The 19,513-nt window shown below is 50.4% G+C and overlaps 7 protein-coding genes across 7 annotated transcripts; 3 read left to right on the top strand and 4 right to left on the bottom strand.

Annotated features, from left to right (window-relative positions):
• Positions 1-285: 285 nt before the first annotated feature.
• EsH8_II_001517 (major facilitator superfamily domain-containing protein) lies at positions 286-1,937 on the bottom strand (the record flags this gene model as incomplete). The annotated part of the gene is made up of 4 exons (XM_083264815.1): positions 286-479; positions 536-962; positions 1,029-1,490; positions 1,560-1,937. 4 exons carry the CDS (start codon positions 1,935-1,937, stop codon positions 286-288), a joined length of 1,461 nt encoding a protein of 486 aa, XP_083122137.1.
• A 1,155-nt stretch (positions 1,938-3,092) lies between these two features.
• On the top strand, positions 3,093-5,847 carry EsH8_II_001516 (uncharacterized protein; the record flags this gene model as incomplete). Its single annotated transcript, XM_083264814.1, has 3 exons — positions 3,093-4,659; positions 4,717-5,659; positions 5,742-5,847. 3 exons carry the CDS (start codon positions 3,093-3,095, stop codon positions 5,845-5,847), a joined length of 2,616 nt encoding a protein of 871 aa, XP_083122136.1.
• A 605-nt stretch (positions 5,848-6,452) lies between these two features.
• Positions 6,453-7,307, top strand: EsH8_II_001515 (NAD binding domain of 6-phosphogluconate dehydrogenase-domain-containing protein; the record flags this gene model as incomplete). Its single annotated transcript, XM_083264813.1, has 1 exon — positions 6,453-7,307. The coding sequence occupies one exon, from the start codon at positions 6,453-6,455 to the stop codon at positions 7,305-7,307; it is 855 nt and encodes a 284-aa protein (XP_083122135.1).
• A 1,430-nt stretch (positions 7,308-8,737) lies between these two features.
• EsH8_II_001514 (enoyl-CoA hydratase) lies at positions 8,738-9,583 on the top strand (the record flags this gene model as incomplete). The annotated part of the gene is made up of 1 exon (XM_083264812.1): positions 8,738-9,583. One exon carries the CDS (start codon positions 8,738-8,740, stop codon positions 9,581-9,583), a length of 846 nt encoding a protein of 281 aa, XP_083122134.1.
• A 2,331-nt stretch (positions 9,584-11,914) lies between these two features.
• EsH8_II_001513 (cytochrome P450) lies at positions 11,915-13,690 on the bottom strand (the record flags this gene model as incomplete). Its single annotated transcript, XM_083264811.1, has 3 exons — positions 11,915-12,083; positions 12,157-13,394; positions 13,460-13,690. 3 exons carry the CDS (start codon positions 13,688-13,690, stop codon positions 11,915-11,917), a joined length of 1,638 nt encoding a protein of 545 aa, XP_083122133.1.
• Positions 13,691-14,678: 988 nt separating this feature from the next.
• EsH8_II_001512 (uncharacterized protein) lies at positions 14,679-16,258 on the bottom strand (the record flags this gene model as incomplete). The annotated part of the gene is made up of 2 exons (XM_083264810.1): positions 14,679-15,480; positions 15,552-16,258. The coding sequence occupies 2 exons, from the start codon at positions 16,256-16,258 to the stop codon at positions 14,679-14,681; spliced, it is 1,509 nt and encodes a 502-aa protein (XP_083122132.1).
• A 1,988-nt stretch (positions 16,259-18,246) lies between these two features.
• Positions 18,247-19,311, bottom strand: EsH8_II_001511 (WD40/YVTN/BNR-like repeat-containing protein; the record flags this gene model as incomplete). The annotated part of the gene is made up of 1 exon (XM_083264809.1): positions 18,247-19,311. One exon carries the CDS (start codon positions 19,309-19,311, stop codon positions 18,247-18,249), a length of 1,065 nt encoding a protein of 354 aa, XP_083122131.1.
• Positions 19,312-19,513: the final 202 nt, after the last annotated feature.

Below are 19,513 nucleotides of genomic sequence, written 5' to 3'. Positions count from 1 at the left end.
TGCCGTATGTTTTGCCAATTGCGTTTCTATCGGAGGTTTCGCCGAACAGCTCCATGTAGATGTAATCATTAGGTAGTACCAAGCATGCCTCACTTCGACGCTCGTCATAGCGTGCACGCACAGATATACGCCTGGGAACTCGGACAGATGGTCCCCTAGCGTTTTGTTACCTGTGGTGGTACCGGTATGGGGTCAAACACAAACTCAATTTTATGACGCGCATCCCTCCGGCTGCTCCCTCGAGCTGACAGTTCCATGCAATAAAACTATGGATGTTGTTCTCTTCTAAACTTCTTCATCCTGTGCCTTGGTATCATCTCTCGATGCAATCATAACGACGCAGTACACAGCAACTGTAGCGAAAAACACAAAAAGAGCTGTAATCGTGCTGAACCAACCTACTCCGATGCTTTGTATCGCGGGCAAACACACCGCAGTGCCTACTGCTGCTACGGCGTAGCGGAAGAAGTAATTTCCCGCTGTAGTTCAGGTTTGTCAGTCAGTCGAACTTAGTTTTTGAGTTTATAGTACGCACCCATTACTTCCGCGCTCCGTCCTTTGATCACGTCAAGGCAATACGTGTTAAGGCTAGGAAAAGCTATGACCTGGGCAAACCCTTGCACGAACATGCAGATCACCGGGAGAGGAATGCCGCCTTTCTCTTTCTCGATAGCCCATCCGTAAATGATGATGCAGCATGGAATTACAACACCCATGGCTACGAAGGAGCTTCGAAGGCGGTCTTCGGGTATACGTTTACCCCTGCGGTTGATCCAACGTTTGACCGTTCGATCTGCCCAGCGGCCTCCGAGGTATGTGCCGAAAAAGAAGCCGCATCCCGGCGCAAGAAAAAACAGGCCAGATTGAAGGGGCGATGTTAGATGAAATCTTGGATTGATGACGTATCGAATAGGAGTTAGCAGAGCCTGCATGTTCCAAACAAGCGAGGCAGTTGCGATTCCCTATTGTTGAAGATGTCAGATGGTATTTCCGATAGTTTTGAAGGGAACTGCTCAGAGAGGACGCACCACCACAAGGAGCTTAGGGATTCGTAATAGAGCAAGTACGCGAAAAGGGTTTGCCCAGTCCCAAACCTGCGCAATTTTTGCCTTGGTACTGAGGCCTTCAAGCTCGTCTGACCGCATGCGGTGGCTGGTTTCCGGAAGGAAAAAGATAGCAAGAACAGTTGTGAGACCAGCTATTGCCGACTGGAACCAAAAGAGCGTTCTCCAGCTATGAAAAGTGACTATCACACCGCCGATGAAGGGACCAAAGGCCTGTCCAATTAGCGTGCCGTTGAGAAACCATGCAAGAGCGGTTCCTCGCTCGGTGGGTTTGTAGATGTCGCTAATACAGCTCGACCCAAGAACAAGGTACGCCGTCCCAGAAAAGGCTGACAATAACCGGAAGATGAAGAAAGCCGCGAGGTTAGGAGCCAACGCAGTCCCTATGCAGAATCCGAAAAACGTCGCGGCTGAGATGATGCATGGCTAAAGTAAGGGAAATTCTAGTCAGCACACTCAAACGACATGATGTGCTAGTATCGGACCTTAACCTACCCATTTTCGACCGTACACTTGGCTTATCGGGCCCCAGAAGAGGGCGCTGATGCCCATAAAGAGTATATAGATGGCATTGCTGACGTTGATGATGCTTCCCGTTGTGTTTAAATCGGCTGCAATTTCAGGTATGGCAGCCAGAAGCAGCAACGAAGATACTGTAGACGCAACACCACCGCAAGCCACGACCGCGGTTACGAGTCTCTTCCGGCCCGGTGCGAACTTGTTATAGATAGCTTCTGTATCCTGTCGGCTGAGAGTTCCGTTGTCGACGGAGGGCAGAATGCCGACATTCTTTTCCGCATTGGAAGTAGTCAACGCCAAGTCCGGGCTGTCCCCACCTACCGGCTCTGACTTCTCGGGCTGTTCCTTAGGCATGTTCAAAGCTTGGCGTTGTGGGACAAAAGGCTTGATGCCTCTGTCTAAGCATGTGGGGTGAGTTGGGAGAAAAAGATTTACTTGATCTCTCCATGACAATGGATGAGTAGTATGGGAGGTTCAAGATTTTCATCATCGGTTTCATTTATCTGTTGGCCGAGATTTTCGGCAAAGGCAGCCGATGGCGCTCTGTATCCACACAACCACGGCGGAAATGTTCAGGGTATTTTGTCCAGGCTTACTTTTCCGACGTCGGTGACTGGACCAAAGATCATCACTCGAAGTGTCCTAGCTGTCCCCGCAACTTCTGGTTACCTGAATCAGAAGTTGGCATGCTCGGCCGGGTGTTCTTTCCCCGCGGATGGGGGTTTACCCCGGTTGGAGCCATGGCTTCGGGCATATCCCGAGTTTTCCACAACGCGAGGGAAATGGGGTTTGGTGATACAATCACTGCCGGCGTGGCATGGGTTATGGATTTCGCTGCACCCACATCTCCGACATCGGCCGGCTCCGACGAGAACCCTCTCGGTCACCGAGTCAAGTTCCGAGGTCGGTGAGGATGGAGTTCGTCCGGCACCTCACCCTCTAATCTCTGCCGGACTCGGCTCCGATCTTCCGTCTTGTCTCCTGCCAAAAGCTGTGATTCTCCGGCTTTTGAGCCGCATAGATACACAGCATTGTACGTATTCTCTGTTGTGCTCTCGATCCCCACTTCACTGGACAGAGCTTAATCAGGTGGAGGTTGACAGATTTCTTTTACGTAAAGTGGACAAGTTACTTGTGTATTCACTTAAGTAAAATAATAATCATAACTTATAGCGGCTCGTATATATCAATCGTGTTTTATATCGTATCTGTAGTACGAGTAGAAAGGCATTGTTAATGCTGTAGCTAGCCATGACGCAGGGCTGTTGAGGAGTGAACATAATCGGTACAATGATGTCCCGCATGGTGCAATGAGTTCGGGAACTAAGGTACAAGTGGGGGCTCTCGGTGGAAGATGACTCTTCGTCATCGCAACAAACTGACTGTGACGATTCAATCGGGCAAACCTTTATCCTATCTACGGGTCGGTAGCACCAACACTAACAGATGTTATTTTCCCATGCTGACAACCTGTACATTTCTCCAAGCACTTACACAACTCACACAGCAATGGACAGGGGGGAATGCACAACCGATGGCATAAGCGCGCTTGGCTTTGACGACCACACCGCCGCACGCGAATTGGACCTAATTACTTCCGACTTCGCCAACACTCCATATCACAACAACAGTTTAGGCATTGGCTCAATCGAATATGGTTCTTTCCAAGAAATGGAAGGTTTGGGTGCCATAGAACCACTTCGAGATTCCAACTATGCCCCATTCTGCCAAGATGAATTTATCTCCGGACCGACCGAAGTCGGCACCCTCGCCCAATCCATCGATCTCGTCGAGCAGCAAGACATGAACGGTATATTCGACGAGACAGGAGTGTTCATGTTCTCGGAAGCCCTGGGCGATGGCGAGCCGATGGACCATCTGTTTAACAATGATGAGAGTATCAACACGCAAGTGCTTCAGCCCTCAGATCTCGTTTCGCCGCCCAAGATCGGGACCCGTTTCTCTTCCAAGTCCCTTCGCATCTTGAAAACATGGCTCTCCAACAACAGCTTTCACCCTTATCCCACAACGGAGGATATGGAGTTGCTGCAGCGTCAGACGGGCCTTAGCAGACAACAAATCACCAACTGGCTTGCCAACACACGCAGACGAACACGATTCAGAGTGCCACCCAAACGGCCTCCGTCGCCAGCCGTCACCTCGGCAAAGACATTGCCGATCAACATACCCCAAGGCTCCAGTCTTCCTGAGTCCTTTCAGCACTTGAATCCTCTCCAGCGATGGCAAGTGTCGCCCCCCGAGCACGAGCCTGCATCAGTGTCCGCTATTGTGCACGCTGTTTCAGGGTTCTCCTCTGATGCTGAGGATTCAGCCGATCGATCCTTGACGGACAGCATCCAGGCTAAATCTCTCTATGGTGCCTCGTCTGCGAGCAGTGCGGGTACTTCTCATTCCAGCAGGAGCTCTGCCAACTCAGCATACTCACACAACTCCCGTACATCTATGAGATTACCTGATCCGATTGGAAAGGGCTCAGTCAAACGCAGGCGGCGTAGAGCTCTGGCAAAGCGGCCAGAAGCCAAAGGCCCTAGCACGCTCTGGCAGACTGCCAACACCTATCAGTGTACTTTTTGCACCGAGACATTCAAAACCAAACATAATTGGCAGCGCCACGAAAAGTCGCTCCACCTATCTCTCGAGCGATGGGAGTGTGCGCCAACAGGTCCTACGGTTCCCGACGGCAGCGCGCAGCCAGTATGCGTCTTCTGTGGGGAGGCCAATCCGAATAAGGAGCATCTGGAGAAGCACAATTATTTGGCGTGTAAAGATCGCTTACCAGAGGATCGAACATTCTATAGGAAAGACCACCTCCAGCAACACCTGAAGTTGGTACACGACGCGAAGTTCTTGAGGTGGCCTATGGGTGATTGGAAGTACGAAAGCGAGGTGATACGGTCTCGATGCGGCTTCTGCGGGTTGACTATGACCTCATGGGTGGATCGTATAGACCATCTTGCCGAACATTTCAAGGATGGCAAGACCATGGCCGATTGGCACGGCGATTGGGGGTTTGACGATAATGTGCTCAAGATGGTCGAAAATTCGATGGCGCCGTGTAAGTCCTAATTTCCACACTGGTTGCTCAATAATGCTAATAGAACCTATCTAATAGATATGATTCACATGGAACGATACTCTCCTTGGCCTTTCACGACGAAGCAAGGCGTTCCAGAGACGCCTCCAAATGCATTTGAGCTGATCAAGCTGGAGCTTGACCATTTCTCCACTGAGCATCAGAATACGAAGGACCGCATGCCGACAAATGAAGAGCTCATTTACGAGAGCTGCTGTGTGATCTTTGGGTGCGACTCATTGTCATTTTCAAAGCGGCCAGCAACGTCAACGCAGTCTTGGCTACGGGACCTGCTTATGTCCTCGGAGTCAATCGTACAGCAAGCACGCATTCGACCAATGAAAGACAACTCCAAGTCAAGGTTCACATACCTCAGCATTAACGGAAAAGCGAACATTTTTGAGGCGTGCGGCTTGGAAGAGCAGCTGCAGAGCTACGTGGAGATATCCAAACTTATTGAGCCTCAGATTTCTGATGAGGAGCTTCAGCAGGAGGCATGCAATATAGTGGAGAGGATAGACGCTGCTTCGCCAAATCCCTCCGAACCCTTCCTAAACTTCTTGTTGGGCCTCATCAACAGCTCAACTCACTGGCTGACTGCATTTCGTCGGCGGGCTAGTCTACCAGTCTCAGAACCATCCAACGGGCCGCCCTCCGGGGGCGGAAGCCAGCATTTCTCAGGTGCGGCTTTGGCCGGTTTCGACCTCAATTCACAGCCTGCAAATATCTCATCAGGTAGCACACCTGATCCGACAAAACCGACTATAGCAACTACCAGCAGCGCAGAGTCGAACGATGGGGCCAAAGAGGCAAACTTAAACTCTGCATCCACCTTCTTCGTCAACGAAGACAACTGCTATCGGAAGTTGGTGAGGGAGCTGACTCGGTTTGTGACCATAACCACGTCGCCGCGCAATCCAAACAGGCGTATTCCCACCGATGCGGAGCTGCAACATCAAGCCCGGTGGATATCGTTTGAAGAGTATGTGCACCCTAGGGTGGGGAAAAGCCCCTTTTTGAGATTTTGTGAATACTGAGGTACTGACAAAAACTACCCGCACTAGTGATGACCCTTGGAACCAGACGCCGGCCGACAACCCTGACTGGTTACGGGATTTCAAGCGGGAAATGGGTATTCTTGACGATGGCCCAAACCCAAAGTTAGGCTGATCTCCGACTAGGATGGCTTCGGTTTTAAGGCGGAGGTGATTAACGATTACAAGATTACGATATTGTTAACCATTGTTCAGGAAGGGCGGCCCAGCGAGAAAGCTTGATATCACAGGATGATGACTAATTATATACATCCAAGAATATCAATGCTTCGCTCTTCTTGTTTGGTCTGCAACATTGGTGATAATTCTTGCGCCCTTCGCTGTGGGGACACATAATTACATGTAAGGCGTAGGGAGGTTTTGACATGGTTTCAATGGGTCTAGTGGCATGTCGCTTCCTTGAGTTTAACTCGTCCATCTAATATGCACACACTACATTGTCTCGCCTTAGGGCGAAGTTTAGTCATAGTCACAAATAACTTCTCGTTCACTTTTCCCTTATTCGGCTGTATTGGAAATACAGGCGCGAGGCTCCATCAAAGTCCGGTAGATCCAATTTTCCGAAGCGGAGGCATTCAATCTCTCATTGGTATTTCACCCACCAACACTCTTGGTTACAGTAGTTACTCACCTACCGCATCGACACTATACTCGACTACATATTTCCTTCCGGGCTGCCCAGGTCTCATTGCTCGCACTCGAGCCCCCAAACTTTGCCAGATGCGTGTCGGTTTCTTGGGATTGGGTGTGATGGGCACGCCAATGGCCCTTAATCTCACCCGCAAATTCCCAGTCACGGTTTGGAACAGGAGCTCTTCAAAATATCCAACATTAACGCAGGCGGGTGCAAAGGTCGGCGAGAGCCCATCAAAAGTGGCCGAGCAGTCCGATATCCTCTTCACTATGCTATTTGACGGAGCCGCCTTGACTTCAATTCTGGACAACGACTTCAAAGCGGCACTCCGCGGCAAAACCCTCATCAACACAAGCTCCGTGACTGTGGACGTCAGCAAGTTTGTGGCAGAACAGGTTCACGAAGCTGGAGGAAGCTTCATCGAGATGCCGGTCAGCGGCAGCAAGATCCCGGCGGAGCAGGGCCGATTGGTGGGTCTCATGGCTGGAGACCCGGCCGTCGCCGATCGAATCCGGCCTTATATAGAGCCTCTTACTGCTGCTGCTGTTTATTGCGGGCCAATCGGCTTCGGTCTCAAGACAAAGTACGCCGTGAATCTCTACCTCAACAGCATGACGGCTGGACTTGCGGAGTCCTTCAGCCTCGCTCAGGCGCAAGGTCTCAACCTAGAATCGTTTGGGCAGGTTCTTAACGCCGGTCCGATGGCATCTGCGTATTCGAAAATCAAGGTCGCTAAGATTGTCAACGGAGATTGGTCGCCGCAAGCGGCTGTCAAGGACTGTTATAATAGTACACAGCTCATTGTCGAGGCCGCAAGGCAAGCGAATGTTCGTGCACCATTCGCAGAGTTGTGTGGGTCAGTATATGGGGAAGCAAAGGAGACTGGCCTGAGTGAGGAAGATATGATAGCTGTGTATAAAGTGTTCCAATCCAAATCATAGGTTTCATGGATCAAACAGAAGCATATTATCTGCATGTCTAGTAAAAGTATGGGGATGCATATGGCTGCCTGGTGTCGAAATGATGCAGTTTCTGTCTACTCTACAACCATGGGCACTATTCCGGATCCAACTATCTGGAATTTTACTACTATGTGGCAGTTGAAGAATAGGCATCCCTCCGAAAACATCCGTTGCGTCTACTTTGCTGTAGGAGCATACATCTACATCTGGAAAGCTTTGGTCCCACGTCTTTTCACTTACTACATCTGATACCTGGCCTGTTCTTGCCTCTTTCCTCTACCTTTTTGCTACGCCCAGGTATGTCTGATGATCGGGGCGGTCCCCGTTTGATGGCAGAATAAGAGTATTTAAGTCATTTCACCCCGACTTATTAACCTCGGCTCGCTCTATTACCTTCAGTCAAATAATACAACCCGATCCATTATTTATACATGCTCTTTGCTTGAAGTGTACAGACTGTCCAACAAGAGGCCAGGAGTTCGACCGAGTTTGTCATGCCACGACGACAGGTATGATAGACTTTTGACATTCATCCAATATAATTCTATGCATTATCTGATGGATTGGAATGGCATTCCTGTGTGGTTGGAAATTCATCTCGGAGTGGCATGAAGCGGTCAATGGGAGACCCAGCACACTGGACGCATGGACTGATAACCTTATGACGTAGCAAAACGTGCTGGAAGTAACTAATCGGGTTACAGAACAGTGCTACAGCCTGTCACTACTGAGTTCTTCTACGCGGATGTACCTTCGGTATAATGAGCTTTGGCCGAGTAAACCATGGCAATAGCTTGTCTCGGTTTTCGTCGGCTATCCAAAATGGCTTGGTTATGTGCTAGTACATCTCGAACATCACTGGCTGTCGGCAAAACGACAACCAGAGCCTTGTTACACAGGGGGATGCGGAGAAGGCGGTATCGTATCTTCGAATACTCGGTCAACTCAGAATCCACTTTTTCTCGCGGTAACGCAATCGGGTAAGGCAGAAACTGAATAAAAGATAGTGTTACGGCAGAACTAGTGGTTAGTCAGCATGCGAGTTAGTGGTCGGAAACGTTAATTGTGCGCAATTAGACACCTAGATGTCCTAGAGGGTGCTGAAAATAGTGATGACGCTGGCTGACCGCCTTCTTTAATCAGACTAGTTAGCCACCATGATGCTAACTAACAAAAGTTAGTGTAAAAATAAGTGGATTCTGAGTTGACCGAGTACCGGCCGGTAGGTATTCGTAGATACGGTATTGGCACGCACCTCGGCAAGTCTAAATCCGTGGATGGGGATGCGACCTTGATAGAGCATCATCTGCCACACGCAGAACAGCAACGTTCTGGTTTCACTACGAAGTCACCGACATGCCCAACATTTGCAAAGCTTTGAACTGAATACCATCACATTTCTGTACAACATGGCCGGCACCGACTTACAAGCCGTTAATGTAGCCAAGACGCCCGAGGGCATCACAACGATAACCATCAACAGGGAGCATCGGCGGAATGCAATTGATGGCCCAACGGCCAGAATGCTCACCGACGCTTTCTTAGATTTCGAAGACGACAGTACCCAGAAAGTATGCATCTTGCATGGCGCCAATGGTACCTTCTGCGCAGGTTTCGACCTTCATGAAGTTGCAAAGTACGGGTCTGATGCCAAACAAAAAGGCTACAAAGGCCCGATTATTGACGAAACCCACCGTGTTCAAGGCCGCAACATTGGGCCCGTTGGTCCCTCGCGGATGCAAATCATGAAACCCGTCATCAGCGCCGTATCAGGCTACGCTGTGGCGGGAGGCTTGGAGCTCTCCCTAATCGGGGACATCCGCGTCGCCGAAGAAGACGCAGTCTTTGGCATCTTCTCCCGGAGGTTTGGCGTGCCCCTCATCGACGGTGGAACAGCCCGGCTTCAGGCCATCGTGGGACTTGGGCGTGCTTTGGATATGATCCTTACCGGTCGCGCGGTGTCAGCGCAGGAGGCGCTACAGATGGGCCTGGCCAACCATGTTGTACCCAAGGGGCAAGCGTTGGAGGCTGCGACGAAAATTGCGAGGCAACTGATCGCTTTCCCCCAAGCTTGCATGAACGTTGACAGGGCGAGTTGTTACTACTCGGCTTACAACGCCACATCGTTTGAGGACGCATTGAGGAATGAGTTTGATCAAGGAATCAAGATGATCAGTAGAGAAAGTGTCAAAGGGGCTGCAGAATTCTCCAGTGGAGTGGGACGGCACGGCAGCTTCGAAAAGGCTAAGATTTGAAGCATTGGCGCAACTTGGATAAATGACAGACGAGATTGACTCATCAAGTTGTTTGGGATCAGACGACTTGTTTTTCAAGCTAGATGGCTGAGACCATGCTTGTTGATTTTCCGTTAGCATAGGGCGCAGAATGACATTTGAACCCTTGACTAGGGCGCAGGTCCTTGCATCACGACTTTGGCGTAATTAATATGCGTACTTTTGACATTAATAATGTGACGATTGGCAAGGACCCGGTTTACTGGATTTTGATTTGTAAAAACCAGCACCGAAGCTGGCCGTCTGGCGACCCACTTGGTATAATGTGGTGATCCAAATGGAGTATGGGCAGAGTAGTCGAGGTGGACGCGATAGACTGGTTGGAATGGACATGTCTGACTCTTTAGCATACTGTATGTTCCAGATGCGATAAATCTCAAAGTGAGGTGCATAGACACCTGTTCAAACCTGTTTTCTATCACTTACCACTAGGTCATTACATGTTTTGTTTTCACTTTCCAATTCTCCCGATGCTCTACCTAAGCCATGTCTCCTACTTGGTTCAACATTTCCAGCTCGTTTACAACCTCTACTACTAAAGCCGAACTTCCTAGTTGTCGAAATCCCAATCGCAGAAGCAAAACTTCTTACCCGAGCACCATGAGAAGCATGTGCAAGCATGTCGCCTCGATGGCCGAATGGGCCGGCGTGCCTTTGAAGCAAGATGTGGAAATTCACATTGATCACCACTATACTTCCAAGATTTACACTTGTGGCTCTGTCGTGTCTGGTAACGTGGTTATCAATCCACGTTGGGATACTACGTTCAAATTCGTCGAGATCAATCTCCTTGGCATGTCAAGCATTCGGCGCGAAGAAGTTTACGCCATGCTGCACACAGACCACCAATTTCTGAAGCTTCACATGCCATTGTCCGAGTCAATTTATCCCACACCGCGGGTATTCAGGTCTAAACAAACATACACCATCCCGTTCCGATTCATCATCCCTCATGAACTCCAAGAAAACGCCTGTCATCACCAAGTCGATTCGTTTTTACACGGACACCACCTACGATTGCCATCAACCTTGGTAGGGTGGGAGAAAAACGATATGGTTGCCAACACCATGAAAGTGCGATATTGTGTTGGGGTCAGGGTATTCAATGCAATAGCCAACGGGCCAGGGACAATATCTACCTCCGTCATGGAGACCGAGCAGCCCATAAATCTACTTACACCGTCACCCGAACATCCGCCATTGATTCTTGGCAGAAATGACACGCACTACATCTTGAAACAATCCCAAAGAATCCGCAAAGGCATTCTCTCGGCACCGACAGGCCTGCTTACCGCCGAGTCTACACAGCCCGCGGCTATACATCTCGATCCGGATGGACATGGACCAATAGGCTCCTCTGTCGACCTCCATTTCACATTCAATCCAACCACAGCAGACATGCTTCCGCCTCATATCACATTAAATTCCGTTCGAGTCTTGGCGCAGACGTGGTGTTCGACGCGTTCAGCCAAAAGTCTGCCCAATATGGGAAGTAATTGGGAGCCCTTTACGATGTCTACCGGAGTCATCATAGACTCCACAATGATGACACCTTGGACCCAGCATGTCAGTTATCTGGTAAAAGACATAGCAAAGACGGCCAGTAACGAAGATGCCATACCCATCACCCACACATGTTCGATGCAAACTAGTTTCAGGCTACCAACTTCAACCCACGTCTTCCCTCCAACATTTCATTCCTGTCTTATTTCACGGACATATAGTCTAGATGTGAGGCTGAGTGCTGGAGGATGCGACATTTACTTAGTTTTGCCAATTCAAATCGCCATGGAACCCAAACCCCGATATCATAACTCTGAAACATCATCGGACGTGGAGTTGCCAAGTTGGGACGAGATTTACGGAGGTGTCTATACACCTGAGTGAACGTAATTTACCATGAAGAAATCTTTTTGTTCTCGTGGTTCGTAATATGAACGATCTCCTGCTGCAGCGGCAAGTCCTATTGATTACACTTTCTGCAATGATTTAGTCTTTATCCTGTTCAGGCACCGGTTTATTGTAACTTTTAGTGGAGATAAATTTGATTTCTTACGCTCTCGCTCCCACGGACTTTCCATCAAGAACGCCGGTTTTAATCCCCCCTGCCTTTCTGTTGACGGCCAGCTATACAGAAGTTAAGCCGCTTTTTATCTTGCTTCTGTTCTGATCTTGATCTTCAGCCAACTCATTCTAGTTTCCGCGAATGCTAGATACCCAGCCGCCCTGTCATCCCATTATTCCGTGGTGCGCCGAGCCTGGTCGTAATGATCATTATGATATCGCTGCCATTTATATGGCCTTTCTCCGCTTTATCTCAATCTTCGCGTCAATTGGAGGCACAACTGTAACGCCGACCCATTGATGTTTTGGTCGCTCAGACAAGGGCTTGACGTCGTAATTGAGGAACAGGTTCGCAACAACCATCTTTAGTTCGTGGGCGACGAAGAATCGGCCAGGACTGGAACAGGTCAGTTTCATAAATGCTCTGCGCGCGACGCGGGGGCTGCGCGCTGGGAAACGAAGTTGCTTACCACGCGTGCCGCCCATGTCCAAAAGGCAGATGGGCATCACTTGTCGTGACCATGCCGAGGTTCTTCAACCTTAGCCCTTCTTCCAAATTTCGCTCCGATGGAGGTTTCGCTTCGTATTCTTCCCTCTGTCGACTTGTGCGGAAGGCATCGTACTCTGTTGCTTTCGGATTGATATCGTCATCATGGTGAAGACCCTCCAAGTTAACTGTGAGGAATGTGCCCTTCGGTAGGTGCCAGCCCTCCTGCTCGTTAGTTATGCCTTCCTTGGCAATTACTTTCCGCTCCATTAGGGTACAGCTGAAGTTGCTAAGCCTTTGGCTCTCGCGTATGGCGCTATCTAAACGGTACAGTCGAGACAAACCGTTCTTTGTCCAGCGACCACCCTCCTCCCGCAGAACCCGTGCTGCTTCCTCTCTGATACCCTCGATGTAACCTTTAGCCGGGTCTGAACTCAGAAGGTCCAGGACTATGCTGTGGCCTGTAATGACGGTTGTGTGGATTGCTGCGAACTGAATAGGCAGCAATCGCTTTGAGATGACATAGGGATCGAGCTCGAAATAATTCCCCTCAGACTTGGCCATGCGGATATCCCATGTAATGAAGTCCTCCGGCGCGGACCAGCTGTCGTAGGCGGGGTCGCCCGCTTCCTGCTTCGCCATGTCGTCAAGTCGCTTCTTAATGACAGGTATGCTGTGCTTAGCCGCTTTGCGCCAAAGCCACCAGTTGGGTAGCGCAATAAGAGGTCCGAAGACTGGTAGCATAATCTGTGGCACCATATGCAGCGCGAAACAATTAAGAATGACCTGGTCGACAAACGAAACCATGGCCTTACAAAACTCTTTGTTTCGACATACACCCTCCCCTACAAGCATGCGATTCGTCACTGGGGGCACAATGGTCAGCCATGCCTCCCACAGGCTCAGTGTCTTCCAGTTCTCGGTGTCAGAGCCGAAAGCATCATCCACAGCGAGCGAGACCTCCTCCTCGATCCCCGGAACCAATGTGCTTAGGTGGCGCGCCAGGCTCTTGTGAATCACTCGCGTGTGCCACACGTCATCGGCGTATACCTTCCCCAGGAAGTTGTAATCGCTATACAATACGTCATTGTGGGCTTCGTGGGCAGAGACGGCCGAGTCGGGGTGCTCAAGGAGCCATTTGGTAAGGGATCGAGGGAGGATAATGTCGGGGGCCCGGCTTGCGGCTGCCGGGACGATGAAAGCGCGATCCTGCTTGTTGTACTACGTTGTCGCAAACAATGTTAGCTTTCAGCCCTAAAATACGAATGGCGGGGTATAATGCGGACTTTGTGGTAGCCCTCGATGACCCAGTCACGGTAGCGGAAGACGTAGTAGCAAAAGTTCTTGATGCGAGCTATTGTGCCCTTGCCGTGGCCAACTACGGGGATGTTTTCAGGGTATGTTGGCTGCCATGTGTGGTCGAGGACGAGCAGGGCGACGAAGACGAAGAAAAGGGAGGCGAAGACGCGCCCGGGCGTCAGCGACTCGGTGATTTGGGCGTGGAGGCTGCCCGCCATTTCCGACGAACAGCAGCAGTGCTAAACAGGGCAATCCAGAGTTTCCAGCTAACTAACTGCTCGCAAGCATGGCCGTCCTTGAAGGCAGATGTATATTTCTGGGGCAAAGGCGAACGGGACGAAGATGAAGTTGCATTGTGGAAGTTCGGGGTTTTGCAGCTCACCGGTCAGGAGGCTTCCATTGGTAATACGCGGGTTTGAGCTTCAGGTGATGACGCGCTGGCTGCAAGCGGGCGCTGGGCCGGACCTGTCAGATGTCAGACTGCAGCATTCTGCACCCTAAATCAATTAACATGGGCAACTCTAACTGCTCTGCCGCCTCTTTGATAGCATGTTTCTCTCTATTTCAGCTTGTTGATTGGAAGCGAGTTGCTTAAGCGAAGCATGCTCAGACCTGTTTCAGGTACGTGCCGTCGCATCGGGGGTGAAGTTCGCGACGGGTGTGAGTAGGCCCTAACACCGCTACACTGATCTCTGGTGCTGGCATGTTATGAATGGGGTGTGTTTGGGGGGGCGGAGGGGCATGCAGGGGAATTGCTTCTTCTGTCTCAAACCTTGCTGAAAATGGCTAGATTTGCCGGGGCCACCTCCCCTCTCGCACTCATATCGGTTGATGCTGTCAAAAAACATCTCTCAGAAGCACGTTTCTAAGGGCTGCCCCGAACTGATATTAATACTAACTTTTAAGCGCAAACCTTTATGCCCTTTTGTGACCTCATATGCTTCTAAGTTCTATTAGAACCCAGTTAAGTCTCTCAACACTGCTTGTAAGGGAACTCACGAGCCACGCCGCGCGCAGCACGCCAATTTTCCAGGTGTGCTGTCACAATCCTGTTACACTGCCTTAATATCTGATGTTTATTCGACTGCGCTTAATAAGTGGTTTAGAGTTGCCTGAGTTTTCTAACGTGGTATCCAATTCTCCAGTACGCGTCTTGATATTAAGCTATTAGAAACAATAAACTGACCTTAGCTCAGCCGGGCTGCCCTAATACCCATTAAGAGGCCCCCTAACAACGTCTAGCGTATCGATGGTATCGTATAACGCGCCTGTGATGGGAGCTTGCCCCTCGAATGCGGGCATAGGTGTCTCACCCCAATATTGCTGAACCTTTCTTGCAGACTCTAGGAACCTCGTCTGAACATCCGTCTGGTTAGATGCACATAGCAATTGGCCGTCTCTCTTCATCCAACTTCCGTCGACTAGGACATGCTTGACTGTACCGACGTGGGATTGCAAGATAATGGCGGCCACCGGATCTTTCCAGCCCAGTAAACCGGGAGCTGCACCATCGAAAACGGCAATATCAGCCTTTGCGCCGACTTTGATAACGCCGAGATCCGGTCGCCGGAGTGCGAGCCCGCCGGAACGTGTCGCTAGCAAGAATGCCTGGTTAACGGACATGGGATTGTTTGTAGGCATTCTGAAGTCTCGAAGCTTCCGGGTCAGAAGCCGATCGCGAACAGTCTGCAACCAGATCCGGGCTTGGGACACCAAATCGCCACTAAAGCTGTAGTGGGTGCCCACACTCAGGGATGCCTGATCTTGTACAAGGGACGGGTTGAAGTTGTCCGTTCCATGGTGCATCTCGAACTCGGGAGCCATGGCGATATACTGGTTGGTGCTTCGGAGGAGGTTTATATCGGTGGCAGTCAGCCCGCTAGCGTGTACAAAGATGATTGGGAATGTCTCGTTGAGAATTCCAAGCTCCGAAAGCCTGGTCGGGCTATTCTCAAAACCCATGGGCCCGCCGACGAAGTGCGTCTCGAGCACTGAGATGTTTGAAGTCCTAGAAGCACGCATATATTTAGCATTGGCTCGAGTATGATTGGTGCTGCCATCTTGGATTTCATGATTTACCTTGCAAGTTCGGCGATAAACTGATTGTCCTCTTCGCTACCAGTGTCAAATGCCTCGTAGGAAAGGCCGATGGCAACTCGACTTTGCGCTACACGCTCGCTCGCAAGAAGGCTCTGGAACTGCCGCACCTGATCCTCAAACTCAAACCCAGGCATTCCTCGACGGATGGGGTATGCGAAGAAGGAGCGGATCCCACTGTCAATAGCACCTTGAATCTCCGCGTCGGCAATCTGCTCAGTGAACGCGCCGGACGCATTATCCACAATTGAAGTGACGCCAGCATTGATCGCCTCGCACAGCCCCACCAGCTCAGAATAATACATGATCTCCGGATCAATAATCGCGGCGACCCCGGAAGAGAAGCGGTTGAGATAGACTGCAAGCGGACTGTTTGCCCCGAGAGTTCTTTGAAAGGTTTGCCAGACATGCCGGTGTGTGTCGATGAACCCGGGGCTGATGATATCATTCGTTGCATCTACACGCTCGGTTCCTTCTGGGATGGCATAATCGCCTTGGGAGGAGTCCAGAATGGCGGCAACTCTATCATCCGTAATGAGAAGAGAGGCATTGTGCAAGGCAACCGGAACCTGAGTGGCTTCGTCGAGCGTGATGATGGTGCCATGCTCAAACAAAATCGACTTGGCGAAGACAGAAGTACCAAAAAAGATGGCAGGGACAAAGCGGCGTAACAACATGAGGTTTCTCATCTTGATCAGATTGATGTTAGACAGCCGTTGATGTTAAGTTTGAATTGCATAGGTTGATGGTCTGGCGTCGGCAAGATGGTGTTTATAACTCTTTTCGACTCAGAGTGCCCATGCCAACCGTCACGGTCAACTCTGACTCAGGGATGGTAGCATGAAATGGTTCCAGCTACGTAAATTCGGGTTCCCGTCAACTCGGACTCACTGGCAATAATCTAAATTCAAGTTGCGGAAATTCGACTTCTCCGTCTTCAGATTAGCAACGCGTCACTTCAAATTTTCGGCGCCCCTCGCTCTACTTGTCCCATGACTTGCCGACCGAGAGTCCCGTGGAAGATATGCGTAGCTGCGGAGTGTTCCGAGAATAAGACGTGATGCTGTGGAGGTGTCTCGCAAATTTTGTCTAAATTGAATAACGTCATAGCCAACTGTCATGGTACGGTACACTAAAATACAACCCCTTTCAGGGAATTCAACTCGTTCCATTGAAGGTGCAAGGACATATTCTAGTATCCTCTGTCGACCCTGTAGCTCCGACGCTACCATCGTCATGATCCCCGAAGACCAACATGCGTAGTGCTCACTTTCAAATCGGTCGATTACACCCTCTCCCCCGGCCACTTCATCCATTGTGAGCGCTGATTTGGGATATTCCAGCTCATGACGTTATACTGGACTTAGTAATTGTTATGTTTTGTCTATGCATTCCAGGTATTCGTACTCCTGACGAGGTTAAAATGGTATCCCTGTTGGTAGTTGACACCCTGAGCAAAACCCCTGAGAGGCTCCTGTGTATGCATAACGGCCTTGGCCTTGGCCGTCGCGACCCCTCTAGTTCGGATTGCGTCGTGACCGGAAATCCGATCTGAAGATCAGACGTGACTGAGATGCTGGAGTTAAAGGTTGTTAACACCGTGATGCCCGATCCCTGCACGGCAATGACTTTGAGATACAGTTCTTAAGCCGAGTCGAGGGGCATTGAAAGTTTATTTCTGTCTTCCGAATCCAGCATCCAGGGTGGGGTTAATCAATTTATCAAGGCTTGGCTTTCTCTCTCGAGACCGACAGGTTCTCCGATCGCCATAACATTAATGTTTAGCGGCCAATGGATTCAGAATTTTGCCTAAGAACTAGTATACAACTCTATCGATATGTTTTCCCGACTAAATAAAAAACTTTACGTCAGTCTTATGGTTGTCACGAGATACGCTATGTCAATGACTTTTAAGGGTGTTCTGATATGACATAACGAACACCGTTGATCTCATAATTTCCCTCAACAGACCAAATATAATATTTCTCAGCTTCTTTGTGCCAATACCTGTACTTCTCCTGTGGACGTGCTATACACGGGTGTACGATATGCAGTTTATGTATTAGGCCTGGCGCCTAAACCCGTTCCATCGCGTTTAGGGACTGGTCTCATAATGTATTGGGCAGTAGAAATAGGATATTAGAGATATTTATCTCATCTCTTGTGAGTAACTAGGGTGGGAGTTAACTACGTATAGGTGAGTATTGCTATTTGTAAGCTATCCCCAGACCTTTCGATTTGTTTTTGATGCTCTTAGGCGGCAGCTCCCTCGGGTTGATAGGTGCAAGCAATTTAGTCTATGCGGGGTAGGCAATGACTGGGGGTTCACAAACGCCTTGGGGACAATGTGCCCTATAAGCACAGCTGGACAATCGCCGTAAGTCGCCTCGAGTACACCCAATTAACACATACCAAGCTTAATTGGATATTCTTGAAGATACGGTATATTCAGCACTAATAGACTCTTTTGTTTTCTCCCCCCCCAAAAGTTCTCCAATTGTCGATTTCCGCATGCATCAGCGACGGAAGTAACCACTAACTAAGCAATAAGGCAATCACTTGGTCCTCCCTATCTAATGGGAGTTATTATTCAAGTCCCATGTCAGCGGTCTAGTCCAAATGGCGTTTTCAAACATAGCCTTGCACTTATTAACTGGGGAACTATCTCTTCTCTGAATCATTTGAGGGTGAGCGTCCCGACTCTTCCGCGCGACCCCGAAGCCCAGCAAACACGGCCGGAAAGACACTCGACACTGTCGAATGAGCCTGTATCAAATGTCTCCCACGTCCTACCGCCGTCGAGCGTGATATCGGAGCCGGAAGGTCCCACGGCGACAGCCACCCCGCACAATCCTGGGGCCCATGACGAGCCGGACCTGTAACCCCCCGGGAACGACTGCGACGCCGTCCACGTCACCCCACCGTCTTCCGACCACGAAGAAGTGTACGCCGAACCATTGGCCACGTTGAAGTCGCCGCCTACAGCAATCCCGTGAAGTGAGTCTCTGAACCTCACCGAGAACACTCCAGCCGAGGCACCACCGGCAATCGCACTCTCCGAGGCCTCCCACTTGTGCCCATCTGGACTCCGGATGACTCTTCCCGGATCAACACCACCAGATGCAAGATACCACCGCCCTTCTGCAGTAGAAATACATGTTCCGCTGGCAGCGAAACCAAATTCTCCCGCCAACGCCGGCACCATGCCGCTAGGGTCCACGATACTCCAAGACTTTCCCCCATCAGCCGTCTCAATCAGCCGGAACTTGCCATCTACAGGATCGCTGACCGCAATGCCCCTCCCGTCGTCCTCAAAGTCGATACAGTTGAAGAATGCTGCCGGCTCCTCATTTTCGAAGGTCTGCGTCCAAGACTTGCCCCCATCCGCTGTGATGTAGATGCGCGAATCCGTTCCTTCGCCGATGGACAGAATGACGGCCTTGTCGGCGGAAAATGCTTGGACATCACGGAATTGCAACTCGGCGTCCGCGTCTGCGAGTTCGGGTCCGACAGATTCCCAGGATTCGCCGCCGTCGACGGTGCGTAGGACCGTGCCGCCCGTCCCGGAGACCCAAGCGATCTTTTCAGAGACTGGCGACAGCCCTCTGAATTGCTGCTGGCTGCCGGTAGGCAGAATTTCCCAGCTCAAAGAGACGTTGCGTGGCTGGATGCTGCTTGTCGCCGTGAGCGGCGAGGCGGCGGCAAGGACCGCCAGGCCGTTCGTTAAAAGATACCTCAACATAGCTGCGCGACGATTTGGTGAAAGCAGTATGATAATGAAACAAAGATGAACAAAGAAGTTGTCTCTGGGCTCATAACTATCTTGCTGTTGTACAGAGGCGGGGTCGTGGCTAACCAGCCTCCTGCTTTTGCCGATAGCCCAGATCAACTTTCCTGCAGATCTTTGATGACCTTCCAATTCGGGAAATTCATCTAGGGATGGT

This window comes from Colletotrichum jinshuiense, chromosome 2 (genome assembly GCF_051148585.1).
Source record: "Colletotrichum jinshuiense chromosome 2, complete sequence".
NCBI lineage: Eukaryota > Fungi > Ascomycota > Sordariomycetes > Glomerellales > Glomerellaceae > Colletotrichum > Colletotrichum jinshuiense.
This window is presented reverse-complemented; position numbering and strand designations above follow the sequence as displayed.